General features: G+C 31.5%; 1 protein-coding gene across 14 annotated transcripts in view; it reads right to left on the bottom strand.

The window, feature by feature from the left end:
- Positions 1 to 13,293, bottom strand: part of CDH19 (cadherin 19) — an 88,863-nt gene that overhangs the window by 51,270 nt on the left and 24,300 nt on the right. For 10 of the 14 annotated variants that reach the window (XR_014841140.1, XR_014841139.1, XR_014841138.1 and 7 more), the window contains 2 exons: positions 9,435 to 9,739; positions 6,043 to 6,337 (listed from right to left, as the gene is read on the bottom strand). The exons of 1 other annotated variant lie outside the window; for it this stretch is intronic. Coding sequence is in view for 7 of the 13 variants with exons in the window: in XM_085018225.1 (XP_084874351.1) it covers positions 6,043 to 6,337; positions 9,435 to 9,629 (490 nt within the window). In the remaining 6 variants the exon portion in view is untranslated. The remainder of the gene's footprint in view (positions 1 to 6,042; positions 6,338 to 9,434; positions 9,740 to 13,293) is intronic. 3 more of the 14 variants (XM_085018249.1, XM_085018243.1, XM_085018233.1) reach the window with 1 other exon arrangement.

Raw genomic sequence — 13,293 nt, 5'->3', positions numbered from 1 at the left:
TAAGACTTCCTATCCTAGTACTCTATAAGTGAAAACCAGGAAGACCAAGAAAAAGCACCAACCCATACTTCACCCCATACTTCATTCATCAAGACATGAGTTACAGAGTTAGGCTGTTTTTCCCAGTTGAGTTCATTTTAAAGCACACTTCAAGTGATGCATCATTTACTCCTAACCAAAACAAACCTCCTCAGTGTCCTAATAGGACATGATCTTGCTCTCTACTAAATGGAAAATATGATGTATTAATAAGTCACATGAAATAATTTCCTTGAGTGTGGGGTAAATCCAAAAAGTCAGACTCTTAGAAAATATAGTTGATAAAAACAATACGAAATTATAAATATTCAGAATAACTCTCTCATGTGAATTTGTTAGGGAGTTCAATTTCTAGGACAGCAATTATTATTTCCTCTTGTAAGAGTCATGACACTTTTACATTGAAAGTACTAATTCTATAGAATTGGAATAATTCTTCAACATTTCAGTATTCAAACAGTGCTTGATAATGAATCATTGATGTTTAACCAGTGATTCACCATTTATATTTGTGTGTGTGTGTATGTGAGACCATGTGCCTGTATATCTTATTATAAACTTAAATGAAAGAGGAAATGTGACATTAAGATGATACAAATATACAGCATGATTTCTAAAAACTCACTGCATAAAGTCTAGCTTTATTCTTACTCATAATTGGTAAATATCAACTGTAAAATTCAGGACTTTAGCTATGTTCAATTCTTACATTATTCTAACTATCTTATTTTGTTTTCTTTAGTTGTTTCTGTCTCTTTTTATCCTATTTCAGTTTTATTCACATTACAATTCATTAAATACAGATTAACCAACTTTAAACCTTCTTAAGTATTTTCTAATTTTTTTCTAAAAAAGTCAATAGAGAGATGTAAGCCTGTATACTTTGTTAATCCACAATTTAAATACTTCAGAAATCTTCAAAAATAGCCAAGTGACATTAAAAATAGTGATAATAAACATCAAAGCAGTTAAGAAATGCAAAAATGTTTGATAATATTTTGTATATTTATGTTCTCCATGTGGACTTGTCATGTGTAAGAGAAATAAATTCACTCACAGTAAGGATTTAGTTATATAGAACACACATATTTGACAAAATCACTGAGGCCAACAATATGTCTTTAAAGGAAATCAATCAACTGTTGCACAGTCCCTCTTCCCTGCACTACCAGTTAAATGTAGGTAACAGCCACTTGATGGTTGGATAGCATCTTTAATGTTCATTACTCATGCAATCAGGGTGTGAATCTGAGATTATATGTAATCTAACTGTTTAGCCTCTCTTTATTCATTTGAACAACAATTTTTGTGCTCGCAACGAAACTAACAAAGTTGGCTTTACCATGTTAATGGGTCAAAATTAGATTCTCTCTAAATTATAGTAGAAATAAATGCATTTCTAAAGGATAAATGATCTATATGCACATTCATAATCTCTTTTATGAATCTTAGGTAGACTTTCAACCTTAAACATGTCATCAAAAGAATATTCATATGTATTTGCATTATTTAATCTGTTAGCTTAACTTTATCATATAGTGTACTGGGTAATGACTAGCCCTCTTCCAGGCTTAAAGAAGAACTTTATTCACTGTCCATATGTCTCACACCCTTTTTCTCATACACCATGAAAGAAGTTACAAGTGAAAAAATAGATGTCTACCAAATTCATTCCATCTTATTGTAATGCAGATACTAATGATATTTTCAAAAATTAAAAATCAAGGACAAATGCTCCTAGGACAAGATGACAGGGAAAAAAATAGGGTCAAGAAGGGCTGTCCTGAGAAGAACTGGAGATATGGTCACCATAATTTAGAACACTGTGCAGTGCAAAATGACCACAAGGATTGTGTGTAAAGCAAAGGGACAATAACCCAGGACAGATAATGTATATGTTGAATTGTCTCACACTCTCTCCTATTTTTCCATCTTAAGACATCATCATAAAATGAGAATTGGGTGGTTAATGTCACTTCTTAAAAATTTAAATTGGTTAGATTCTTGAAACTAAATTAGCAAGGAATGTAAACCAGAGAGTGGGAAAAGCCTTGTCTTGGTGACTGAAGTGTCTAAAGTGTTTGAGTTGAGTTGCCATAGCTTAATCAGAGACAGCTTGTTTGAAAATGAAAAGAGCCAGTGATCAAACTCTTGCAATCTAAAGAGCTCTTAAATCAACTTGTATCTAGCCTGTGAAGTGAACAGTGGTTTAATTACAAAAAAATATTGTCTCAGAATCATATTTTAATGAGTAATTTCTTAGTTTACTTGATCCTATAATAAAAATACAATGTAACATGTCATATAATAATTCTACATTCTATCCATTACATTGTAGTTGATATTGTTTGCTTATATTACTCTTGAGAGGTTTTTACATAAATGCAAAATTTAAACGTTTTGTCTTTCTAGATAGCTTCTGAATCTTAAAGATATTTTTGCAAAAGGACTTTGTGAAAATAAATTGAAAACAATATTTGACTTTTCCCACTTTACCAAACTTGTAAAAACTATCTTGCAAAAACATATTTTATGTATGTGATCCAACATGTAAACTTATACCAAGTGCTTAAGAAAAATAATTAGAGTTTCATAGTCTCTGGAATCTACATTTGCTGATACACCTTTATATTTGCTATGACACATAAAATCATGAGATAATGGTATATTAATATAAGATAAAATATTTATTGTGTATTAATGAGTACATATAAATTACATATAAATACATATGTATCTCAGAATATCCCTACTTGATCATGGTGTATGATCCTTTGGTCTGGAAGAAAGATGATGACTTTGAAAATCCAGACTTAAAAAAATTAAAAAAAAAAAAAAAAAAAAGAAAATCCAGACTAAAAAGTGGGAAAACATATTTTGCCTCAACTCTACTTGGTAACTCCAGCTTGAAAGTTACTGTGTTTCAAATATAAATGTAATCAACAAAAAAAAATTACTTATAAATATATATGCTTAATAAGCAACAGAGAGGTTGTAGTTTTCTTGGTTTTGTCTCCTGATGATATCCTCAAATGCTAATTCCTCGTAGTTGTCTACCAGATTCTAAGTTCAAAGTACAGATTTAAATATAATAATGGGTAGTTGATTCCAATATAACACAAATATATTTAAGAAAGGTAACAGAGAATAGAATGCACTAATTGCTCTGTAAAGGTTAAAATAGGTGGGTATGAAATTTAGAAGCAAAATCAACACTCAAGAACCTACACAATGGCAAAGGATATGGAAAGAAGATAAAGCATTGAGACTATACTCAGGTAAAAGAATCCACATTATTCATTAATTAAATATTGAGACTGAGGGAATCAAAAAATCATATATTTTTATTCATTGATTTCTTCAAAGTAAACAATTATATGAATGCTTCAGAGGGAAACCATCTACAAACTGGTTGACAGAGCAATAGGGATAGTCTGATATTTCCATAATAGACAACATTTCCAATAGTAGCTGACTATTAGTCTGACTGCTCCCTTTCCTATGGAAAGATATAAAAAGTGTTCATTGATTTTATCATTATTCCAATCAAGCTTGAACCCTGGAACTCCCAGAGAGTATACTGGATTACAGACTGCCTAGATTAATATGTACATGAACCTCTAACTGCAAGCATAAAAGGATCTGTGGTAGTCAAGTATTGTACAGACCAAACCAATGTTTTGTGATTTCTACTAAATCAACTACATAATACAAATACTGTTTTATGCACAGAATTTTTTACTACACAAAAAACCATGTTGTATTTTCCTTGTGGGCTCACTTTCCAACTCTGCAAAATGGCTGTTCCGTACCTCCTTTTTTTCTAACTAAAGTTCTCTTCACTCTTAATTACTGCCTTTGATTCATACTTCACTGATAAAATATAAATAATTACTTATTAACTGGTTAATTATCAACCAATGAGTTAACTACCTGAATTGATCCCTCTACTACTGCCCTAGATTCCATATCTCTTTTGCTTCTTAGGATTGGTTTTCTAGAAGTAATATACCTTTTCTTTTGCTTCAAAAATACTCTTTTGGGGGGTCACTATAGTATATAACTGTGCTACTAAATTTCCCATCTTGGCAAATGATTAAACAATGATAAACAACAAAAATCCTCTTTACTTTTATCTCCCTTTACCTAGTGCCTCACATTATCTTTATATCTGCCCTGTAGCATAATATCTTTTGTGTTGGTTAAATTCACTGGCACCCACTATTCTTCTATGCTTGTAATAGAATAATCTCCAACATAACTGCATTTGCACAAACTTAACTAGATTGCTCTCAACAAAACTATTAGAGACCTTGAACTTACCAAATCAAAAGACACTACTCTGTTCTCTGTTGATTTTATTCAACCTCACAGCAGTATCCCACACAGGTGGAGGATCTCTTCTTTTGCAACATCTCTTCTCATGTCTTTGTTCTTGAATGACTGACCAATCCCATTTATTCTAATTTCCCAGCCAACTCCTTTCTGCTTAACAGTTCTATCACCCTGAGTGTTTTCCCTTTCTCTAACTACATTCTCTGCCAAGGGATTCTCATCCATTGCCATGTCCTTGATATATGCCCAAAACTCTAGTTTTGATATATGCAATATTCTTTACCCTGCCATAGGAATTGGTTTCCCAGAACATGGCATGGCTGGACTCTTTGTATCATTTCCTTCAAACATCACCTCCTAAAAGATCCCCACTTCCTCCAGTGAATTAATCATCAAATTACTTTATCTATACTTAACACTTTAATATCATATAATGTCAAATATTATCTAGCTTATTAAAAGTAGTTATTTGTGTTGCTTGTGTGTTATAAATAAAATATAAGTTCCATACTAGTATTTACCTCCTATATCTCCTTTACAACTCAATTTCCAGTCTCAAAAAAGTTCCTATAACATGTTAGGTCTGTGATTCATGTCTGTTGAAGAAGTAGAAGGAGGAGGAGAAATAGAGGAGAGAGAGGAGGAAAAGAATGGAAGGGGGAAAAATATTTCACTGTCTAGTTATCAAATGCAACAATATTAATGTCAATTTATATCTAAGGATAATTGGTCTTGATGCTTGTTACACAGCTAAATTTGATTATGCTGTTAAAAACATATGCTTTGAATACATGTAGAAATAGGTCTTTAAATTGCTACCTGGAATGTTAAAAAATGAAGAATCAGGAAAATATATAATAGAAAATAGATTTTTATACTTGCTGGCTAATAAATCAAATGTTTAGGCAAAGCAGTTTTAAAGCACAGTGGTGTAACTTCAAGTGACCATTATTGAATCATATTCAAGCTTATATGTAAGCTTAAGTAAATTTTATGAATTAAATTTTACTATATTTTGTATCATTAAAATTTTGTGACAAAAATAAATGGACAAATTTTGCATAAATATACCATAATTTTCCCCCTATTAGAAAGACATTTCTGATTTCCGTGGTAGTCAATCCTTATATTTCATGGAAAGTATTCTCTTCTAAAAGAATTGCATTTAAAACCCATATTAAAATGACATATGGTTTGAAAAAGAACTTAAATATGTCTACAAAGAGATCTTCAACCACTTTGTTTTGTTTTTAGTTTTCATGTTCCATTGCTTTGATTCATATAGGATTTTTGCCTCACAAATTGGTTTCTCCTATTTTTATATATGTGTCTTCAGGGTGACCTTACATATTTTTTTGAGGTAAAAAGATACATTTTGATTTAGAAAATAAATTCTTATATTAAAGAAACTAATAAGTGAACAAGATAAGAATTTTACTTATCACTCAAATAACATGTTTAACCTCTTTTCTACTGAAGACTGGAATTATATTTTAACAAGATAAATTACTTATCAATATAGGGTACCAATATTTACCAAATTTAATGAATAGTCTGATTTTTCAAATGTTTTATTTAACACATTACAGAAGGAAGTATGAGTGTAGAACTTTAAATTCACTTTCACTGTTAATAGGTATATCTTTGACAGAAATTAATATGCAATACCTTCTGGAGACATCTCTGGTACAATGGCCTCATAAGGTTCATCTAGGAATTTGGGTTCATTGTCATTGATATCCGAAACTCTGATGACAAACTCAGACTCAGGTTCCACAGCCCTTCCAGTAGTGGTGTCTATTACCTGGGCTCTTAGAGTGTAGAGGGACTGTTCCTCTCTATCAAGCTTCTGTACAGCATATATGTCACCTGTTCTTTCATCAATGACAAAAATATTTCCAGCTCCAGCTCCCAAAAGCTTGTACTGGAAAGAGTTGTTTCCATTGTCTAAATCAGATCTTAGCTGCAAGTGCAAAGAAGGAAAATTTAGTTTCCAGATATGTTAAAATAGACAAATTTTAATTATTTTATTTTCATATCTGTTAACTATTCCCCAAGTTAATAATTTCCTGTAATTCCCATATTATATTAAATGTGGTGAAATGTTAAGTTTAAGATTAAAATCTATCACCAGGCAGAGGATATTTCTGTGAATTTTCAATGTAAAGCACTATACAAATTTCATTACTCTAAATAGATGATTCTAAATAGAAACTACAATGATTGAAAAGCAAAGCCCCTTTTATAAATTATGCAAAAAAATGTTGGTTCATGTATAGTCTATATGATTACATTTTTGTCACTAAAACTGTACTCTCAAATATTTATATTAGATCGGGACTTAGAGACAGATAGTGATCTAAATAAATTTAAACAGTGATGTTCTTTCTCTAGGCTAAAAACACAGAGAAAACATAGAAATATTACTAAGAAAATTAGGGAGCATGTTGAGAAGATGATGATAATCTCAATCATCCATAAAATTTACAAATTGCTTTATATGAGTTTTCTCAATTAATCTTCATAATAACATCATGGAATACATATTATTGATATAACAAATTTGAGAGAGAAGGAAAGTGAGACTGAAAATCTTAAAAACTATCACAGAGTCACTTGGTTTGGGGGTAGATTGATTGATTGATTGATTGATTTATAGGGCTGCGCCCATAGCATATGGAAGTTCCCAGGCTAGGGGTCAAATCTGCGGCCATAGGCCATAGCCACAGCAACCCGGGATCTGAGCTGCATTTGCGACCTATAGCACAGTTCAGGGCAATGCAGGATACTTAACCCTCAAGGCAAACCTAGGTATCATACCCGTGTCCTCATGGATACTAGTCAGGTTTGTTTCCACTGAGCCACAATGGGAACTCCTGGGGTTAGATTCATAATTTAGACAGAAGTCCTGTTTGATCCCAGATCCTCCCATGCAAACCTATGTGACATAGTCTTTTAACCTTGGAGTTTCATCCAATTTAGATTTAACTCTTTGGAACATAGTCTATTCAATTCTCAAATGCACCTTTTCTTTGCACTCACTATTTTATTTTCTAAAAGCAAATTTGCCCATTACTCATAGTGTTAATGGAATTTTAAATTTTATATATAACAATAAGAGTCATTAGGATATAGGTAACATATGTATGATTTTTCATATCTGAATTATTTTTACATAAAGAAAGGAAGCATTGGGGAACAATCTCCTAATTATTGTAAATCCATGATTTTCTTGATTCACCATTTATAAGTATGATCTACCTCAAGGGCCTCGTAGGTGAGGGCAGAAAATTTACAAAGTTAACCAAGAAATACAATCTTAATTTCATAACTTTTCTGATAGCTCAAGGTACAATGCATTATTCTGAACTAATTAATACATTTTTCTCTGTGACTGTGGAGGATATCTGAAAATACCTAAAACAACTAATTTATAATGTGTTGAATATCAGTGCTATACAATGAAAGAAAAAAAAACTGGAAATAATAAAAAAGATAATAGAAGTTATAAATCTTAAAATCTGATAGTACTTTATTACTCATAAGATGAAAATGAAATCTCCATGCCCTAATGATAAGAAATTAAGGACAATAAATGTATTCTCCAATAGGTATATCAAATAAAACAAGTGCACAGCACCTGGTTTCCAGGTATCATTTCAATGTAGTTTGAAAATCTGAAGTTATCAGAATGAAGATAAGTCAGATTAAGTCATGAATAAATTATTTCAAGTATGTTCAGTTTAATTTTCATATATCAGTGAGTTTGATTTTTTTAAGGACCCAGATTTAAGTTTCAAGTTAAAAATAAGCATTTTTACAGAATGAAAAAGAAGCAAAACAAATCACTATATGAAAGGAAAAAATGGGAGATTTGAGTAGGGAGCAGAAAAACAACAACAAAAAAAGAGAAAACAAAAGTCAATCAATGAGGGAGGCTCTGTTCTGACCTCACTGATGTACTTCCTTGCCCAGCCTCACCACAGAAAGTCACCTGCCACTGTTAGTCTGTTCAGTAGTGAGGGAGCTTATGGGGCTCTGAGGCATCCATCGTAAAGATAGCTAGAGACTGAGGTAACTAGCAGACATTTAACAATAGACCTCAATTATGCCATTCTGTCTGTGATTTACCTGGATCATCTTAGAAAATTAAAAAAAAAAAAGGATGAGAAATATTATTTGTGGCAGACACACACACACATAGAAATTTGTTTGCCTAAAATACTAAACTAGGCCTTTTGTTGAAGGTACTCATGCATTTGACTGATGGGACAGATGAGCTCCAGTTGGAATTCTGACATCACACTAACACTGCAGCTCTCCTGAAAGGGCTAGGAAAATAGAGTTAATGAATTTTGAGTGCTTCACCCTTTGGGCCCAATTAAATTTTAGTACCAGTTAATTAACAGTTAAACTTATTTCAGTTCATTCATCTAGCGGAAGAACCTTACAGAGGAGGACATATTATAATTACCTCTTTTTAAAGAAAATAAAATAGTAATAAAAGTTAAAAACATAAATAGGAAATTTCCTGTCTCATTAAGGAAAATTTTAAAGTACATATTCTTATAAAAAGTGAAATAATTATTCATTTTACTTAAACTTCACTAATGAAATGAAGTATATAGATTCCAGAAGCTGCATAACTGTAAAACGATTTGGTATTAATCTGCCTTATTAAAAATGAATGAGGGGTAAATCAAAACCTACTTAGCATAATGGAAAATCAGGCTAAATACTGTTGGTAAACATTATTGTTCTGGATGTGGTTGCTTTGATCCATTACCAAAAACAAATCCATCAAATTTCCAAATGATGATAAATGCTGCCTTTTCATGAGAGATAAAGTGAAATTTGAAAACTAGAGCCTTCCATCTTCCTCGAGTTTTTGTAAATATTTGAGGTGCTTGCAAATATGAAATGAGCAATTATGCTGGTGTTTGAAGCTTTCTAATAGTACCACTGAGAAAATGGAGAATTCATCAAATACCAAAACTTCCTCAGCTCATTCGTTTAAATTTACAACGTTATTTCCTATTACACTTTCAGAAAATCAGTACCTGTCCAATGTGATGACTACTCTTATTCATTTCCTCTGGGACAAAAAACTGGTTCCACATCCAGCCCCGCTTCACTCTGAAATGAATTCCCTCTGGGGGCTTAACTTCCTCTGTTTCAGAGTTTTCTGTTGCTATAAGGAAAGGCCATAGGAGAGGAATTCCCAACATAAAAGTCAGCAATAAGCAACAATTCATTCTGCTCTTTGGATTCCAACTGGTACTCTTCAGAGGAAACAGGTATGTCGCAAACAAAAATCTTACGTTCCCTTTGTAACCTTTTTAACTCTTAGGTATCTTTCATATGCCTAGAGAACAAGAAACAAAACAACATTTTTGACATTTAAAAAATAACTTTTTCTCATATGATTGCTAAAGACTAGATATATCTGCATCTGTAAAAGTGGAACAAAATATACATTTAGTTTTTCTTGCAATTAGTCTATTAATTATATTTTGTTTAGCAATAATTTGAATGGAACAATCACAAATTTCTGTTCATTGTCCATTTTTTAAGCTGTAGTAATAAATCTACCTAAATTGATAACTGACATGGAGATAGATTAAAAAAAAATTAACCTGCTTACTTCTTCCTTTCTATCTCAGTAGAACTCAAACTATCCCATTAGGACAACCATCAGGTCAAGAAAAAAATGTGTTATTTCCCCTTTTTTTCAGTAGAAATAAGTTTTCTCATCTAATTTCCCAACTTACGGTATTTTACATAGTTAATTAAATAGACAAAATGAAAATTCAGCTTAAAACCTGGGGGATTTAAAAAATCATTTATACTGATGTTATAAAACACTCTGTGAATAGAAAGTCTGTTCAAGATATTTTTATATTGCAAAAGATACGAGAAATAGTTTTCCTAAAGAAATAAAGGCATTTTTAGAAAATAAGTTTAAAATTACAGTGCTTGGTAAAAATGACTGAATGTTTATAATATGTAAGATAGAAATGAAAGGTATTTTTTTAGTATAAATACTAAAACAAAAAATTCAAGCTACAGACTTTTCCATTTAAAACTTTCCATTTCCCTGATACTGATGTTAGCAACTGTCTCTGAAATGATTGCTAAATCTTACCCTTATATAAAAGCGAATAGCTTTATATTTCACAGATCTACATAACCAAACTGGATTCATTTATTTGAGACTCATGAAAAAAAATGATTTTGTCACATATACAATTTCCTAATCAACAAAAATCCAAAGAATCTCCATTTTTGTTAGGAGTTGTCCATATGGTCTTGTTTTGAATTTTATCCACATATTTTTGATGGTCCCCTGACTTTTTTTTTTTTGGTCTTTGGCTCTTGTTAGGAAGAGTTATTAAAAACACCTAATTAAGAAAGAATGGGAATACTGTCATGAATGGGAATATGTGGTCCCTCTGTAATTGCTTCAAGCGGATGTATTCTTTGTAACAAGTTTGCTTAATAAAGGTCAAGAAAGAAATTCAGCTGACGTAAAAATTAAAGATGAATTTTATTCTTACATTAAATATTTAATATTCAAATTGTCTGTTGTTTATAACTTGTTTATGTATATGTAGATATACATATATTTGATAGCAAGTATGGAATAAGTACAGTTTTATGAGAAGATATTTTATATAAATTTTGGAAATGTTCTATAACAGTGATAATAATTACAGTGTTGGGTAAATAACATTATGTTAACTTTATATTATCATATTTTCATACATCTAAACATAGAAATAGCATAATGAGCAACTGTATACCATTACTCATGTTCAAAATTATCAAGACATGGCCAATCTTGTTTTATCTATATATACTTACTTCTTGATATTAAAACAAATTTCAAATGTCATATCATTTTAACCATTCATTGCATACATACATATACAAACATAAACACACTCAAGCAAAATGCTATATGTATGTAGTATGTGTATGTGAATACCCTTTTATAAATCAAAATTGAATATTAAAAATCATGTCTATGTCTTCTATATAATCAAATATCCAATCAATGCTCAAATTAAAATTCTTTAAACATTTTTGGGTCAGCATTCACCCATGTCCACACAATGAAGTTTGTTGAGACACTTCTTGCCTCAGTTAATCCATGTTTCACCACTCTAAATTTAGTTTTTATTTCCCATTTATGTGTCTAACAAACAAGTTCTTTAATCTATGGAATTTTCCACCTCACAGATTTTTCTGACTGCATCCCCATAGTGTGCCTTGATATATTATTTCTTTATTTCCTTTAAATTATAGCAGTCTTGATTAGATGCAATTTTAAATATGTGTTAACAATACACAATTGATGCTGGATACTTCCTATTGCCTGATATTTGAAGCACAAAATACCTAGTTTTTGCACATTTTGTTTCCAGTTGTTCTCGTTTCTAAGATTCATTAGCAGATTAATTTACTGTCAGTTGAATCATTTATTATGAATTTCTTAGTCACTATTTCTTTTAAAGTGACCATATGTTAAAACACTACAAAGAAACAAAAAAGAACAGAATGAGACTCCTAGAATTGAATGATTACTATCTGAAACCCAGAATCACAAGATGGTCTTATCAAAAGATTGAAAATTACAGAGGGAAATACCATTGACTTTAAAGATTGTTTTAGAGAAATTATTCCAATTAGATAACATCAACAGTAGAAAAATAGTTTTTAAAAATAGAGAAATTTCCAAAAATAAATAAATAAACAAACAAACAATAAAAGGAGTTCCCGTCGTGGTTCAGTGTCCAAATCCAACTAGGAACCGTGAGGTTGCAGGTTCAATCCCTGGCCTTGCTCAGTGGGTTAAGGATCTGGCATTGCCATGAGCTGTGGTGTAGGTTGCAGAAGTGGCTCAGATCCCACGTTGCTGTGGCTCTGGCATAGGCTGGTGGCTACAGTTCCCATTAGACCCCTAGCCTGGGAACCTCCATATGCCGCGGGTGCAGCCCTAGAAAAAAAAGGCAAAAAGACAAATAAATATAAAAATAAATAAATAAAAGTGGAATTTTAATAACTATGGGGGAAATCTCAAATGGTATAAAACATACATAATTGGAGTCCCAAAAAGAAAGAAGAAAAAAATAATAATGACCATTGGTTTTTTCAAATGTGCAGAAAAATATCACTCCCCTAAAAGATTTTCAACAAATACTAAATAAGACAAAACCAAAATAAACAAAAATCACATTATTGTAAAATTACTAAAAATAAAATATAAATAGAAAATATTAAAGGCTCACTAGACAAAAAAGAAATAATAAGAATATCGATTTGATGTTCATCCAAAATATTATAAGACTGGGAGTTTCCACTGTGGCTCAGAGGTAATGAACCTGACTAGTATCCATGAGGACGTGGGTTCAATCCCTGACCTTGCTAGTTGGATTAAGGATCTGCCTTTGCCATGAGCTGTGATACAGGTCACAGATGCACCTGGGATCTAGTGTTGCTGTGGCTGTGGTGTAGGCCAGAAGCTTGGATTCGACCCCTAGCCTGGGAACTTACATGAGCCACATGTACAGCCTCCGAAAGAAGACAAAAAAAAAATTATAAGACTGATGGCAATGGAATGACATAAAGTTCTGAGAGAATCTTCAAAACAAGGGTAAAATAATGCAAATTAGAAGAATTAAGCAACAGCATAGCTGCACAATAAAAATATTAAAGAGAAATTCTTCAGAATGAAGGATATGTGAACCAACAAAAGTAATAAAATTAGAAGGAAATATAGTATGTAGATAAATACAAAACGCTATTTTTGTGTTTTTATTAACAGTTTTAAAATACTTTACTATTTACACATTAATAGCCGTGTTGTGATATACATAATATATGCAGAATAAAATTCATGATGATAATGGCACAAAT

Source organism: Sus scrofa, chromosome 1 (assembly GCF_054392235.1).
Source record: "Sus scrofa isolate SSC_HxYL_T2T_F1_AM1 chromosome 1, Sscrofa_HxYL_maternal_Yorkshire_Landrace_v2.0, whole genome shotgun sequence".
NCBI lineage: Eukaryota > Metazoa > Chordata > Mammalia > Artiodactyla > Suidae > Sus > Sus scrofa.
Note: the sequence above shows the minus strand (reverse complement) of the source record. Positions and strands in the feature narration are given on the sequence as shown.